Below are 13,756 nucleotides of genomic sequence, written 5' to 3'. Positions count from 1 at the left end.
CAATCTCTAGTATGTCATATAAAATCCAGGTACACTTAAAGGGAGGGGTGAGTGTGGCTTTACCCCGCTTCTGGCAACATTCCAGCAATGTTGCGACTGGGGACAACAGAAACGGGCTTCACATATTGTATCCATGTGGGGAATCGAACCCGGAACTTCGGGATGACGAGCGAACGCTTTACCACTAGGCTACCTCGCCCCTCATGAGGTAGCGCTATGAGCACTATGAGCATACACTTTGTGTCTGGACTTGGCGCATTATAAATGTACTTATTATTATTGTTATTATTATTATGAACGGAGGAAGTTTGATGAGAATATTGCAAACGCAACTACTGAAGTCATTAGTCTCGTGGACAAGGCATAAAGAGGATTAAACATGGACTAGTCGGCTTCCAGTCAGTAATTGTGTCTGAGAGGTTTAGCCATCTTATATTGCAGCATGGTATCGCAGTAGGCTAGCGCACGCACACGCATACACGCGCACACACACACGTTCATTCCGTATATTGGTCCTTTTCATAATCAGCGTTTTCGACCAGTGAAGAACGCTGACCAGCTACTTATAAAAGGAAAATTATAATCAATGGAATTTTTATCTAAAATTAATCGTCTGGAAATGGATTTCTAGTGCAGCTAATACGTATGTGATGTGAATTCGTATGCTTTACGTACGTGTGTTTGTGAGCTTGCGGGCGTGTGCGTGTATAATAGCTTGTATTAGCCCCGATATTCGCAGGCTTTATCGTGCTTGGCCCTTGAGACACCACGCTGCAGTTTTAACATGGCTTCCTGCCCAGACACAGTCTACAGACCCCAAGCCGACCAGGCTTTGTTATATCCTGTCAATGTCGAGAGATACACACATGGTACAGAAAGCATCATCTTGTAACTTCCGATCGTATGGCTCTAATACACTGGAGCTGGAACCAATGAGATGCAGAATATAGTGATGCCTTGAAACTGACGTCACAGGCACGGTTCTTTTATGAATGCTTCTGCTGGTATGTTAAGTGGAAAGAGACGATACGTGATATTTATGGTCATATACCAACAAAATCAACAAGAAATCAAAACGATAGCCCATTCAATACGAACATGTGGATGCTTTTCCAAATAGCAAAGTAATCTCACGAAATGTCACCAAATCAATATATTTATTAATTCCAAGATCAGGTTGACATTATGTTGACATTAACATATGAATAATGCATGGTATGATCCATGCATCGACATTTCAACAACAGGACAAGCTAACTCCCTAGACCCAGGAACATGATCAACACAAACAGACTATTTATTTCATGAATCCACATCAGTTGAAAAAATATTAGCAAACACAAAATCATTACTTCAGGTCTAGTCTCTCACAGACTGCCAGTCTTTTCTGCAAGACTGAAGCAATAAATGAAGCAAGTCTAAATTTCCTCAGGTTCTGAATCTCCCAACTGACTGGGGCTCCTTTTCAATCAAAATGTGTGTGCGTGCATGCGTACGTGTGTGGGTACACACGTGTTTGTGTGTGTTTGGAAACTAAGCAATATTAATTCATGTCATCCACAGGATCATTGCCCAATGACTGGCTCAGTGATGCAAGATGCCACACGACCATCACTTCGCTACCAGCAATCTCGATCTGGCCATAGCTCATGCCCAGATATGCCCTGAATACCACCCTCGGCTTGGCAGTGCCAATATTTATAGATTTCAGCTGGATTGTATCCACCAGCTACATCCATTTTCTGATGCCTTCCTCACCCACTAGCAGACACACTGTGACATTTTGGTCATCAAATATTTTAAACACACTATTTCAGTACAATAAGACAAGCTGGTTGGCTTGTGATCTGGGTCTTGGAATGGAATGGACTGTTTCTTGAAAGAAAACAAAAAGCCAGCCTCTTTCCCATTTCCCATCCCAAACTGGAACTTTCTTGCTTTTTGTTTAGCCTGATATGACTCGATGAACGTGCAATTCCCCAAAGCCTTTTTAATCTAAACACAAAACCAAAACAGATATCATTGTCAACCAGTCTTGTTCGTATGTGAAAGTAGGTTAGAGTTACCCGCCCTTGGGTAAAACTGTATTGATAATGATGCCAATCTAAGTAAACTTAGGCTCAGTATTATTCATTACACTGCTACAAACTGAGTAGTGTAATGAATAATACTGAGCCTGAGTTTACTTAGACTGATAATGATGCATTCAGGGCACAAAACACAATACTTTGGGGTTTGGATGGGGGATTAATTTTTCAGATACGTAACTGAATACTTAATGTTTGTATATATATCAACATGAAATATAAAATCACATTAAGCTTACAGTAGTCATAGGATTTTCTGTCAACGAGATCTCAGAAAAATACAGTACAACATCAAAACATGGTTTCTGCAGACTTCCACTGTGACATCACTGTTACCAGGGTTATCAATTCTCTCTGCCACTGTATCTGGTTACCTCTTTCAGTTGACTGAGGAATAATTTCAGATGATAAACAGATTCTCACCCTTGTGTCTATTGATATGAAATATGCCTGAAATCATTTTAATAAATTAAAGAAGCTTCAGCAAGCCTACGTTTTAAACATTTTGCTGTTATATCATTTTATAATTAACAATCTATTTCCGCTTCATATTTATTTCAACTAAAGTCCACATTTGTAATTGCTCAATTCCAAATTTTTGTATCAACCGCACATGGCACAGAGAGTAAACAGTAGCTGATACACAGCCAACTTGTCTGTCTTTTATTGACCCTTGTATGGTGCAATAGACATCATAACATATTTCCGACTCATTATCTCAAAAGACACTTGAGTGAAATTTTCTGTGTATAGTCCGCAAACACAAAAAAAAAAATAAACTTGTATTTGTGTGGCTGAGAATGTGACTGAAGTATTCTTCAGACGAAACTGCTGCATATAAACATTTACAGCTTTGTGAACAGAAAGATTTGAACTTTCAGATAATTTACTTCTTGCCTGGCATGCTCCTGATTGAGGAACAATTCTAAGTAGATACATTCAGTTGGTAAAATGTTCATCTTCACAGTTCTAAGATAACATTATCAATCCTAGTAGGTTTAATCGCTTGACACTGCACAATAAAATGCAACATTGTTGATGAAGATGGCAGTAATATCATTTACAGAATCTCATTTGAATAATCAAATATTATCCATTTATGTTTGTATATTAAACAGTTACATATATTCAAGGCACCAAGTGAATAAATAAACATTAGCAAAATCCCAATAATTTGCTTCGTTTGTTGTTTAATGTGAGCATTATCCAAGCTATCTATCAGCAATATATATATATATAAACAAGATCCACGTTAGAATTGGTCTTCAGCAACCCATGATTTTCAGAGGTGACTAACGGGATCAAGTGGTCAGGCTTGCTGACTTGGTTGACACATATCATCATATGTTAACTGCATAGATGATGCTCATGCTGTTGATCACTAGATTGTCTGGTCCAGACTCGATTATTTACTGACCGCCACTAGATAGCTGGAATATTGCTGAGTGCGATGTTAAACAACAAACAAACAAATACAAATCTATCCACACTAAATTACATGACCTAAAGTTATATGCATGGTTGTTCTATAACAGTAACAGTCGGCGTATCAGGACTTCTCACAGAGAACTTGAAGGGAGACCCTAACCCATGGCAAGCAGCACCTGAAATATAACACATATGTTATGTTGCAGTATATATTGTTAGTATACATCTGATGATTGTTACTGGAAGCTACTCATGAAGATTCGGGTTAGAATTGATCTTCAGCAAACCATGCATGTTGTAAGAGGTGACTAATGGGATCGGGTGGTCAGGCTCGCTGACTTGGTTGACACGCGTCATTGTCATCGTATCCCAATTGCTTAGATCGATGCTCATGTTGCTGATCACTGGATTGTCTGGTCCAAACTTGATTATTTACAGACCAACGTCATATAGATGGAATGTTGCTGAGTGCGGCGTTAAACAACAACAACAACAACCAACTACTGGCAGCTAACAGAAGCATTCATAAAATAACAAGGGCAACTGTTGCTGGATCTTTGAAGTGACTCCTTCCCAAAGGGTACTTGAGCATTATCTCCCTTTGTAAATGAACACTGAGATAGACAACACTGTTTGAGAAGTTTCTTGAAAGCTGACTGTCATAATCGGATAAGAAATTGGTGATTTGAAACTTTCTAAGATCTGACATGTGACTGGCCTACTGGATGTGTGGATGGGTTATCTATCTGAAAACAGGGATGTACTGCCTGCTTCAGCAACGTTTCCTGGATTCAAGAATGGTGCCTGCATCATTCAAGACATCAGACTGGGTGAGGTGAGGTGAAATTGGGTTTAGTGTTGTGCTTGAGAATATTTCGCTCATATCGACGAGGTGCATGCGTGTGTATGTGTATGTAAGCTGGTTTTATAGTGCTAGCCCACTGAGATACCATGCCGCAGTGAAGCATGAATACCCAACTCAGACACATTTAACTGACTCCGAGCCGACCAGTCCTTGTTGAACCCATTAATGCCGAGCGCCAGGCAGGGACCAACAAGTACCATATTTTAACGTCTTTTGGTATGGCGCAGTCGGGGATCGACCCCGCGACCTTCTGCTCTCCGGGCGGATTCTGTAACCACTACTCATGGAAGTGGTCTACATCAGTCTGGGACCAATTCTGGACATATATGAGTGTTAAAGATACTAGCAATCCAATGGATCAACATCTGTAAAGAGATTTCTTCTATGCTTGATGTTATTATCACCTTTTGCTTATTTCTTAAAGAGGAAAATTGGAGAATGACATCAGAGCTATCAATCAAATAACAATCTGAAACAGTTTGCAAACACAAACCAGGAATACTTTGTGATGATATTTTTAACCACCAAATCAAGACACCACCAGTTCCAGTGAGAGGAAATGAGCGGAAATGCTTAAAGATAATATATTGCATCTATTAAACACAGTAAACACTATTTCTCACCATATGAGCCTTTAGTATCAGCTGCTCTCATTACAGCACCTAACAAACTTGGGGGTAGATATCAAATATTTTCACAAAATACAATTCCTTAAACTAATGGCCTGGCATAATGATAGGCATGATGCTTTTCTGGGTTAGAATTGATTTTCAGTAACCCATGCTTGTCGTAGAGAGCTTTCTGTGGAGGCTGTGACTTGGATGACCCAGGTCATCATTTGCCATCATCATCAGACAGCATTGAAACCTGAAATGTAAAAAAAATCTTTTAACAGTTACATTATCATCTCTCTTTATGTAGCCTGTATTTGGGAAGATTTCATGTCAGATATCAAATATTTTCACAAAATACAATTCCTTAAACTAATGATGATTAAAATTCCATTCATCAGAGGCAAATTCCAATTTCATGCTCAGCTCTGCAATGTATTTCCCTTAGTTATGTATGAAGATGCCAAAAATGTTGCTGACACAGTTTCCATATGTAAGTGAGTGCATTTGGTTTTACACTGCAGGCATCTCAAGGAATGTCAAGAAATTATAGGTGGAAACTATGGTGTGGCCAGATCCTGGATCATAATCAGGAAATCTAACAGATCCTGGATCATAATCAGGAAATCTAACATTTACAAACAAAACAGAAGATCCTGAAAATGGAACTCTGCATAACACACTATCATTCCGTAAATTATGAGGCACCAATGCTGCTCATTGTATGTGATGTCAGTCGGTTAACTAGATGTTTGAAAAACATTGAAACAACTGTCATCTGTGCCAGTTTTAGTGAAGCACTGACACAAACCAAGATACTCACCTGGGCAGGAACCGCATCATGATGTCTCCATCCCCCGTGGCTGCAGCACCCCCTACACCACCACTGGCATAGGATCCTGCTCCAACTATAGGAGAGTCACCCACTCGCCTGCAAACAGAGTAACTTTATAATGATCAAACACATATCTCCTAAACACTTTTCTTATTGGATAGGAAACGTATAAATACATGACAAGTTTAAAGCAAATAAGGAGCAAAGCACTAACAATAACACCTTTTTCCTTTCATAAATTTAAATTAAAAAGACATGGAAAATCTTGCAAAAGTGTCTTTCAACATAACAAGTTTTCTAACCCTGATTTCTCAACATTATGATGAGCATAGGTTGCTCGGGACCAGTCTTAAACCTGAATCCTGAATCCCAAATGACCAGGATTGGTTTCTGGGGATTAATTCCTAGCTGTGATTCCAACATTAAGTTATTAGCGCGTACGTGTTAACTTACCCTGGCACTTTATGTGACAGTCCATTGGTGGAAGTTCCAGACCCGACCTTCCCATCTTTATCAACTACGATCATCCCAATAGTGTCATGGTTCCATCTGTGAACTGGTTTTACAAAGTCTCGTTGTGTGAACAGCTTACTGCTCGGTTTGTAGGGTCCACAGTTCTTTGTTGGATCTGGGCTAACATTCTGTAAGAAAGCAGTCAAACAAATGTCACTCTGTGTACTCACAGAAATAAACCTAACTGGTGAGTGAGCAGGTTTGGGTTGATGCTGATTTGAACAGTACTGTGTATATCGCTGCATAGAAAGCGACCCATGTATAAGGTAAGTTGACGCCCTTGTAAAATCAATGGTATTTTATACTATATAAAACTACAGTACATAAAGTCATCTCCTTTTGATGAAGGGTGAAGCAAGAAGAGATGCAAGTACAAGACATTAACCTCTTTAAAACCGATGTTCATGACAATGATGCTAGGGACAAAAATCGGGACAAAATTAGTTAATCAGCACAAATACAGAACCTGATTTGTTTATTTGCTTGTTTGTTGTTTTAACACCACATCTCAGCAATATTCCAGCAATATGGTTAGAGGTCTGTAAATAATCGAGTCTGGACCAGACAGGGTTTATCAAGTGACCCTTTACAAGCATAGGTTGAGCATGCGACCCTCACGATCCTTTGGGATTGGGATGCCACCCTTTATGATCCCTGATGACATGCATCAACCAAGTCAGCAATTCTGACCACCCAGTCTGGTTAGCCTCTTAAGACAATCATGGGCTGTCGAAGACCAATTCATATCCAAATCTTCACATTTTTCAGTCATCTATTCCATCAAGCATGGGGTGCAGGTAGAGTGTCCTGACTCAGTTCTCCTTAGAATGTTGAGAGAAATAACACACCCACCTGTCTGTAGTTAGGCTGACACTTGTTTTGGAGCCAGGAGTTGTGTATCTCTGCGGACCTGTTAGTTGTTAAATTCTCTTCTTTGAATCCCATCTCAACAGCAAAATCTTTGGCTGAAACAAAGTTATGAGATATTTTCACAGGATCAGAAAAACCACAAAGTTACTTTATGTATTCTTAGCAGTGTCACATTGACTCACAATTGCAACAAATCAAAAACTCTCCATTATATCATTCACAATATCGACATATATATGACATAAATTTAATCTATATGTTTGTAATATCAAAAAAGGATATTATACAGGTTGCTCTTATTTATATTATCATGATATTAATTATAAAATTACATTTCTACAGAATCCTTTGTCTGTTTCATCTACATTACACAGGTGTCACACAGTTACCATGGTTACCTGATTCTCCCACAATAAGAGTATGTTGAGTGTAGTCCATTACAGCTCTGGCAACACCAATTGCATTCTTCACACGCCTCAGGTCTCCAACCGATCCAACATCATGGGTCTCACTGTCAAGCAACACAAAAATCATAATAACGATGATCTTATTTTACCAAATAACATCAAAGAGCATTTTCACTTTAACGATTAACAGAAAACCATACCCATCAAGCTGCTTTCAAGCTGATTTATACTCATTCATGGTAAAGAAAAATTCCTGTCAGTTATTCTGGGTGAAAATATTACAAGATCTACATCTTGATCAAATACAGTTAACAAATGTATGCTTATTTTATTCATGAAGCAAACAAATGTAATCGAATGTTATCTAACTGCTTGATCTTACCCATCCATGATCATGGCATCGAGAGTTGTCTCCCCTATTTCATCTGGACTGCCTCCATATCCCACAGTTCCATCACACTGCTGGCTTTCACACTCACTGCATCCAGCAACCAAGGCATCCAGATAGCTCCCTGTCTGAATCTCACTCCAGGCTAGAGGAACACAAACAGGAATAAAGTCAGACAATGTACTGTAATCCTTATACCTATTACCTAAGTAGATACTTGATTTTTTTTACGGAACATTAGCAATCAAAAGAACGTGCACACGTTATCTATATCAAAAAAAGAACTCAAGAATAAACCTTTCAAAGTTGCGTTCGTGAAAGGCCATGTATTGATCACAAGAGGTAATGGACCTGCATTCCCACTGACAACGAAGGACAACAAAACAACCAAATGAAAAAGAAAAAGTCGTAACCAAATGGGCGCTGCCATTTTGAAATCATGTGACTGTAATCTCCGTACACAGGTGACATTTGGACTCTACACAGCGCATTTTAGAGGCAGCGCATAGGGAGAAATCATTTTAATTGGTAACATGTATTCTTAATTGTAACGTCCGAGCCCTTTTATTACATAATTTGACATAATAAAGATGTTTTAATACTATTACACTTATTATAGTTAAGATTCAGCTGAATAATATTCCTGTTTAGCATTAAGATTCGCATGCGATAGCATTACTTAGCGCTCCCTTCGCGGGAAAATGTCGCTGTCATCAAGTTTGTGTTGACACAGTCGTGTTTCCATTTGGGATATAAGTTATTTTCAACAACACAGAAGTTCGTTAAGTGGTGTACCTGTGGCCCATTCATACAGTAAGAAGGTTTTCAACTGGTTGTCACCTCAAATTTGAAATATTCAATTACAGAATATATAAAAACTGTTCGCGTACTTGTCGAAGCAGAGACCATATAATCAGATAATATGGTCTCTGGTCGAACTACGCCCTGTCGAAACTTGTCGAAAGAGTCATTTTTTTCAGTTTTGTTGAAAAGAATATCTTTGACAAAACGCAGATCTCTGTGTTGCACTCAGTCGTAGAACTAGACAGCTAGATACAATAAAATGGAGCCCAGAAACGTTTTTCATTATCAGAAACTGTGGCAGTCTAGACTTGCCACACATGTTACATGGGCTACATTGGGTATATTTATTTCAGGGTCAGTACGACAGACTACACTGGAACCAGCAGATCGGAGTACACCAGTAAAGATCAATCTCTTAGCTTTGTGGATAATTCTGTGTATTTCAGTCATTTCCTGATTTCCATATTGTAAATACTTGTACTGTGTAAGCAAACGACCAAGCAATCGATCACATTTTCTCATAATCGATTTTAAACGATTTTGGAACTACTGTTTTAGTCTTTGCAACACTTGACAATGGAACATATCTTAGAAGTTGTCAGGGCCTGAAAACGTGTTAAATTCTTAGAAAACTGACTTCACTAACTGAAAAGTCATGACTGAATATTTATCTAAGACTCCAGGAAGTTAATGTCCATGATATATTAGTAATCACTTTTAAGTAGCAAGTTGCATCATGTTATACATATCAGCAATAACAACTTTGATAGGTAAATCTGAAAAATGATGCTAACCAATTTTTTTCGATGATTGTTCGTAGGTAATGGAGCAATCATCAGTTGTGAAATTTCAACCAATTCCCAACACTAATTCATACTAAAATGCAGACACAGAAAATAATAGATGTAAAACACATATTTTTTGTTGACAATTTTATCATTTGATATGTTTAAGAAAAAATTCTCTTTTAGATGCTATCAGAGTGACAAACTGACCTTACACAATGTCAACCATAGAGAAAATGAGCATTCAGGGGGTGCGTAGCTTTGGTCCAGATGATTCCAACAAGCAGGTCATCACATTCTTCAAGCCCCTGACACTCATTCTCGGACCAAATGGTACAGGGAAAACGGTAGGTGCATCTGATAATTTATGTATTTGTACTATTGTGGTAAACATTTATGTATTTGTACTATTGTGGAAAACATTTATATATTTGTACTATTGTGGAAAACATTTATGTATTTGTACTATTGTGGAAAACATTTATGATATAATGATGCGTTTGATCAAGTCAAAATTAAATTTTTAACGTTATATTGCATCTGATGTAAAATACATCATGTTACCAGTCAAAGACTTAACATGTAGTGATGTACACAAAATGGCCTACCGTCTTTTGCATGTGGGACAAGTGCGCTTGGTGATAAGCCAACTCAGCCATGAACTCAGCGAGTGAGATTAAAGCAAAAATGGCATATATTTTGTAACTCTACTATGAATAAGCTTTAAGAAAATACTAGAATTATGTTTCTGAAAAATATGTATACGTATAGTAGAATCTTGCAGTAAAAATCTCAACAGACTGTCTTGTGTACATGTTACATCCTCTGCTGGTTACCTGCAGTCTGTTCTGGTGTCACTGAAAGAATCTTGGGGACACTCTACTCGCTATTGGCTGTTGGAGTTGTGTACCTTATGAATAACAGGAACCTATGATCTTGGGTTCAAATCATGGTTACCCTGATTATGTTTCTATCACCTGTGTTCATGTATGTCACCAAACAGTAGATGTCAAAGACCTACATGACTTTTCTCCTTCAGAGCAGACATGCTGTCATGTACAAGCAATATCGTTCAAAGCAATGTGATTATCACCAAACTCTAAAGGTGTAACACACATCAGGAGGTCAGGGGGGCAGATTCAGTGTATGAAATAAGGCCCGTCCGACTGCCTGAAACGGGCTAGATTTCTGTCAGACGGTCTAATTTTACACTTACTGACTGACTGAGTTTGGTTTTATGTTGCTTTTAGCAATATTCCAGCAACATCCACGGTGGGGACACCAGAAATGGGCTTCACACATTGTACCCATGTGGGGATTCGAACCCGGGTCTTCAGCGTGTGACGCGAATGCTTTAACCGCTAGACTACCCCTCCGCCCTCTAATTTTACAGCTAGCCAGCCTGATAGATGGGTGAAAAAAAATATTCAGATAACATGTCCACTGGCACTGTGTATTTAGTATTTAAGGACTGGTTAAATCTCTTCTGGGATGATGAGTTTTTGAAGTTACCAGCCCAGATGTCTGACTGGGTTTTTGGCTTATCTCATACGCTGGCAGATTACTAGCATTTTGACCCAACAGAGTTGCAGTACAATGCTGTCTCCTTCCAATTGCTTATAACGAAGGATGTATGTTTCAGACTGTTATCGAATGTCTCAAGTATATGACAACAGGCGACATGCCACCTGGAAGCAAGGGGGGAGCTTTCATCCATGACCCCAAGGTAACTCTACATGTCATTTCATTTGTTAGACTTTTATTAATGATAATAACGCCACTTATAGTGCGCTGAACTTCACGTCGCAAGGACAAGTGCATGCAACATGATGGACATTATAACTAAGTTGTTCACTGGTTGGTGGACCCTCGATGTGTTTTGAAAAATATTGCAAATGGATATGGCATTGAGCACCAGGGAGGCGCAGGTAGGCCCAGGTAGGCCCAGAAAAGTGACAGGAGGCGGCTTGGTATTCTTGTTTCTAAAAACAAACGAAGAAGTTTAGAAAACTTAAGGCTGGATATGATTGATAGAGGAACTGTGGCTGTCTGTAAGGAGACAATTAGAACTGAGCTGCATGCAATGGGTTGGCAGAAAAGTCGAGGAATTCCATCACCGATCATGAAACCTGAACAAAAGGGCAGAAGGTTGAACTGGTGCTTACAGCATAGAAATTTTAACTGGGACAATGTGATTTTCTCAGATGAAAGTTCTGTGTGGCTGTTTCCTAATACACTGAAATTCTGGACCAAACAAACTGAAAAACCGTTGTATCAGCACCCAAAGTACAGTCTGAAATTTAATGTGTGGGGTGGCATGTCTGTGTTAGGGGCAACGCCCGTCTGTGTATTTGAAGGGAATATGAACAGTGAGCGGTACACAGATATTCTCGAGGTACATTTACTTCCATCTGCTCACTTATTCTATGGAAAGTTTTGGATTTTCCAGCAGGACAACGACCCAAAACATCGTTCAAAGCATTCACAGGCCTGGTTTCGGACCCAAAATATGACATTATTAGATTGGCCAAGCTATAGCCCTGACCTAAATTCAACAGAAAATGTTTGGGGACTTATGAAGGAAAGTGTCAATAAGAAAAATCTGACAAATATTGCTGAAATGAAAGAAGAGGTGGTCCAATATTGGGACAGCATGGACCATGACTTTCTAACTTCTTTGATCAGTAGTATGCCCCGCCGCATTGAACCCTGCATTGCTGCCCATGGTGACTTGACAAAATACTAACTGTTCACCTGTCTTTGAATCTGGAGTTATGTTCTGCTAATATTACCATTTAATACATGAGTAATGAGTGAATTTTTTTTTTTAAATTTACAATCTTTAAATTCTCAATAATTTCTGGTTGTACTGTATGTGTCAAATAGCTGGAATGTTGCGGGCAATAAACAACAAACAAAAATAAACACAGTTATCATGACAGGACCCCTTTTGATATGTTTATTGTAATGATACTTTTACAGATGCATAGTTCCAGGAAATGAAATTGGGAAACTCACAGGTTGAATGTGATCATGCCCCATTAGTGCTTGTCAAAATCTAGAAACATAAGTGAGTGAATGAGTTTGGTTTTACGCCGCTTCAGCAATATTTCAGCAATATAACGGTAGGGGACACCATAAATGGGCTTCACACTTTGTACCCATTTGGGAATCGAACCTGGACATTCGGAGTGACTAGCGAAGGTTTTAACCACTAGGCTACCCAACGCTCCACTTAAACATTTAGAGTTGCAATTATCATTGTTAAGACCTAAAAATTTGTAAATAATTGCAAGTATGCTGCCAACAATCTGATGAGTATTTATTTCTTGGAACAGGTCGCCCATGAGCGTGAAGTGAAGGGCCAGATTCGTCTCCTGATGAGGGACATGACGGGTCAACAGTGTAGTGTACAGAGGTCCATAACAGCAACACAGAAGGTACAATGAGAATAGAGAGTTAGAGACAAGATAGTGTTGAGCTCTCCTTGCCAAAGGGACTGTTCATAATGTTTGGCTGGGTGTGTGTGTGTGGTGATGATTTTAAGGGAGTGGGGTGGGGGTTCACCCATATTGTTCTAGGAATGTAGGGGTGTCGTAGAAATGCACTCAGGGGGTGGGGGGCAGCTGCATGAAAATATTTTTTTTAATTATGCTTAAAAATTATGGGAAGGGAGGGGTCATTGATTTTGTACATGACATGCAGGGGGTTCACTTACTTTGCACATAAATCTTAAGGGGGTTCATTCACATTGTACATGCTTCTCCATAAAAATCATCATCACCCATCAATTATGAATGGTACCTAACCAGGGTTTATCTTGGCCTGCTGAGATCCTGATTTTCAACCCTAGGTCTGCCATCAATGTGGAACATACTTGATACTGAGTGAATTTAGTTTTACGCTGCACTCAGCAATATTTTCAGCTATATGACGGCGGTCTGTAAATAATAATACTTGATTCTGACCGGTCAATCAAAGCTATCAAATCACAATAATCACCTGAACTAAAACAGACCAGTTTTTGGCCACGTGACAGTGGTAGTTAATATTTTTAGAAAAGTTCTTTCTCACTCAGTATCAATAGGTATTTGTAGATAATATGCGTACAATTAATGATTACAGATAGCTGTGTTAGTGTGTGTGACTGAACATTTTGGGCA

At 39.0% G+C, this 13,756-nt stretch overlaps 2 protein-coding genes across 6 annotated transcripts in view; one reads left to right on the top strand and one right to left on the bottom strand.

The window, feature by feature from the left end:
• Window positions 1–5,210: 5,210 nt before the first annotated feature.
• Window positions 5,211–8,463, bottom strand: LOC124266227 (N(4)-(Beta-N-acetylglucosaminyl)-L-asparaginase-like). 2 transcript variants are annotated; one of them, XM_046701040.1, is made up of 7 exons: window positions 8,302–8,463; window positions 7,999–8,149; window positions 7,608–7,720; window positions 7,192–7,304; window positions 6,280–6,467; window positions 5,811–5,922; window positions 5,211–5,247 (listed from the first exon to the last, which is right to left on the bottom strand). In XM_046701040.1, the coding sequence occupies exons 1-6, from the start codon at window positions 8,432–8,434 to the stop codon at window positions 5,811–5,813; spliced, it is 810 nt and encodes a 269-aa protein (XP_046556996.1). In that variant the 5' UTR covers window positions 8,435–8,463; the 3' UTR covers window positions 5,211–5,247. The 2 variants fall into 2 exon arrangements, with proteins under 2 accessions (XP_046556996.1, XP_046556995.1); XM_046701039.1 differs by having other exon boundaries at window positions 5,211–5,246; window positions 5,815–5,922.
• A 236-nt stretch (window positions 8,464–8,699) lies between these two features.
• The window catches only part of LOC124266222 (DNA repair protein RAD50-like), a 132,378-nt gene continuing 127,321 nt past the window's right edge, over window positions 8,700–13,756 (top strand). For 3 of the 4 annotated variants that reach the window (XM_046701032.1, XM_046701033.1, XM_046701035.1), the window contains exons 1-4: window positions 8,700–8,817; window positions 9,780–9,940; window positions 11,236–11,319; window positions 12,932–13,033. In XM_046701032.1, coding sequence (XP_046556988.1) covers window positions 9,812–9,940; window positions 11,236–11,319; window positions 12,932–13,033 — 315 coding nt within the window. In that variant the 5' untranslated portion in view covers window positions 8,700–8,817; window positions 9,780–9,811. Of the gene's footprint in view, window positions 8,818–9,176; window positions 9,209–9,779; window positions 9,941–11,235; window positions 11,320–12,931; window positions 13,034–13,756 lie in introns of those variants that run through there. The other variant, XM_046701034.1, reaches the window with a different exon arrangement.

Source organism: Haliotis rubra, unplaced genomic scaffold, assembly GCF_003918875.1.
Source record: "Haliotis rubra isolate DU_JTF1 unplaced genomic scaffold, ASM391887v1 Scf124, whole genome shotgun sequence".
Taxonomy (NCBI): domain Eukaryota; kingdom Metazoa; phylum Mollusca; class Gastropoda; order Lepetellida; family Haliotidae; genus Haliotis; species Haliotis rubra.
This window is presented reverse-complemented; position numbering and strand designations above follow the sequence as displayed.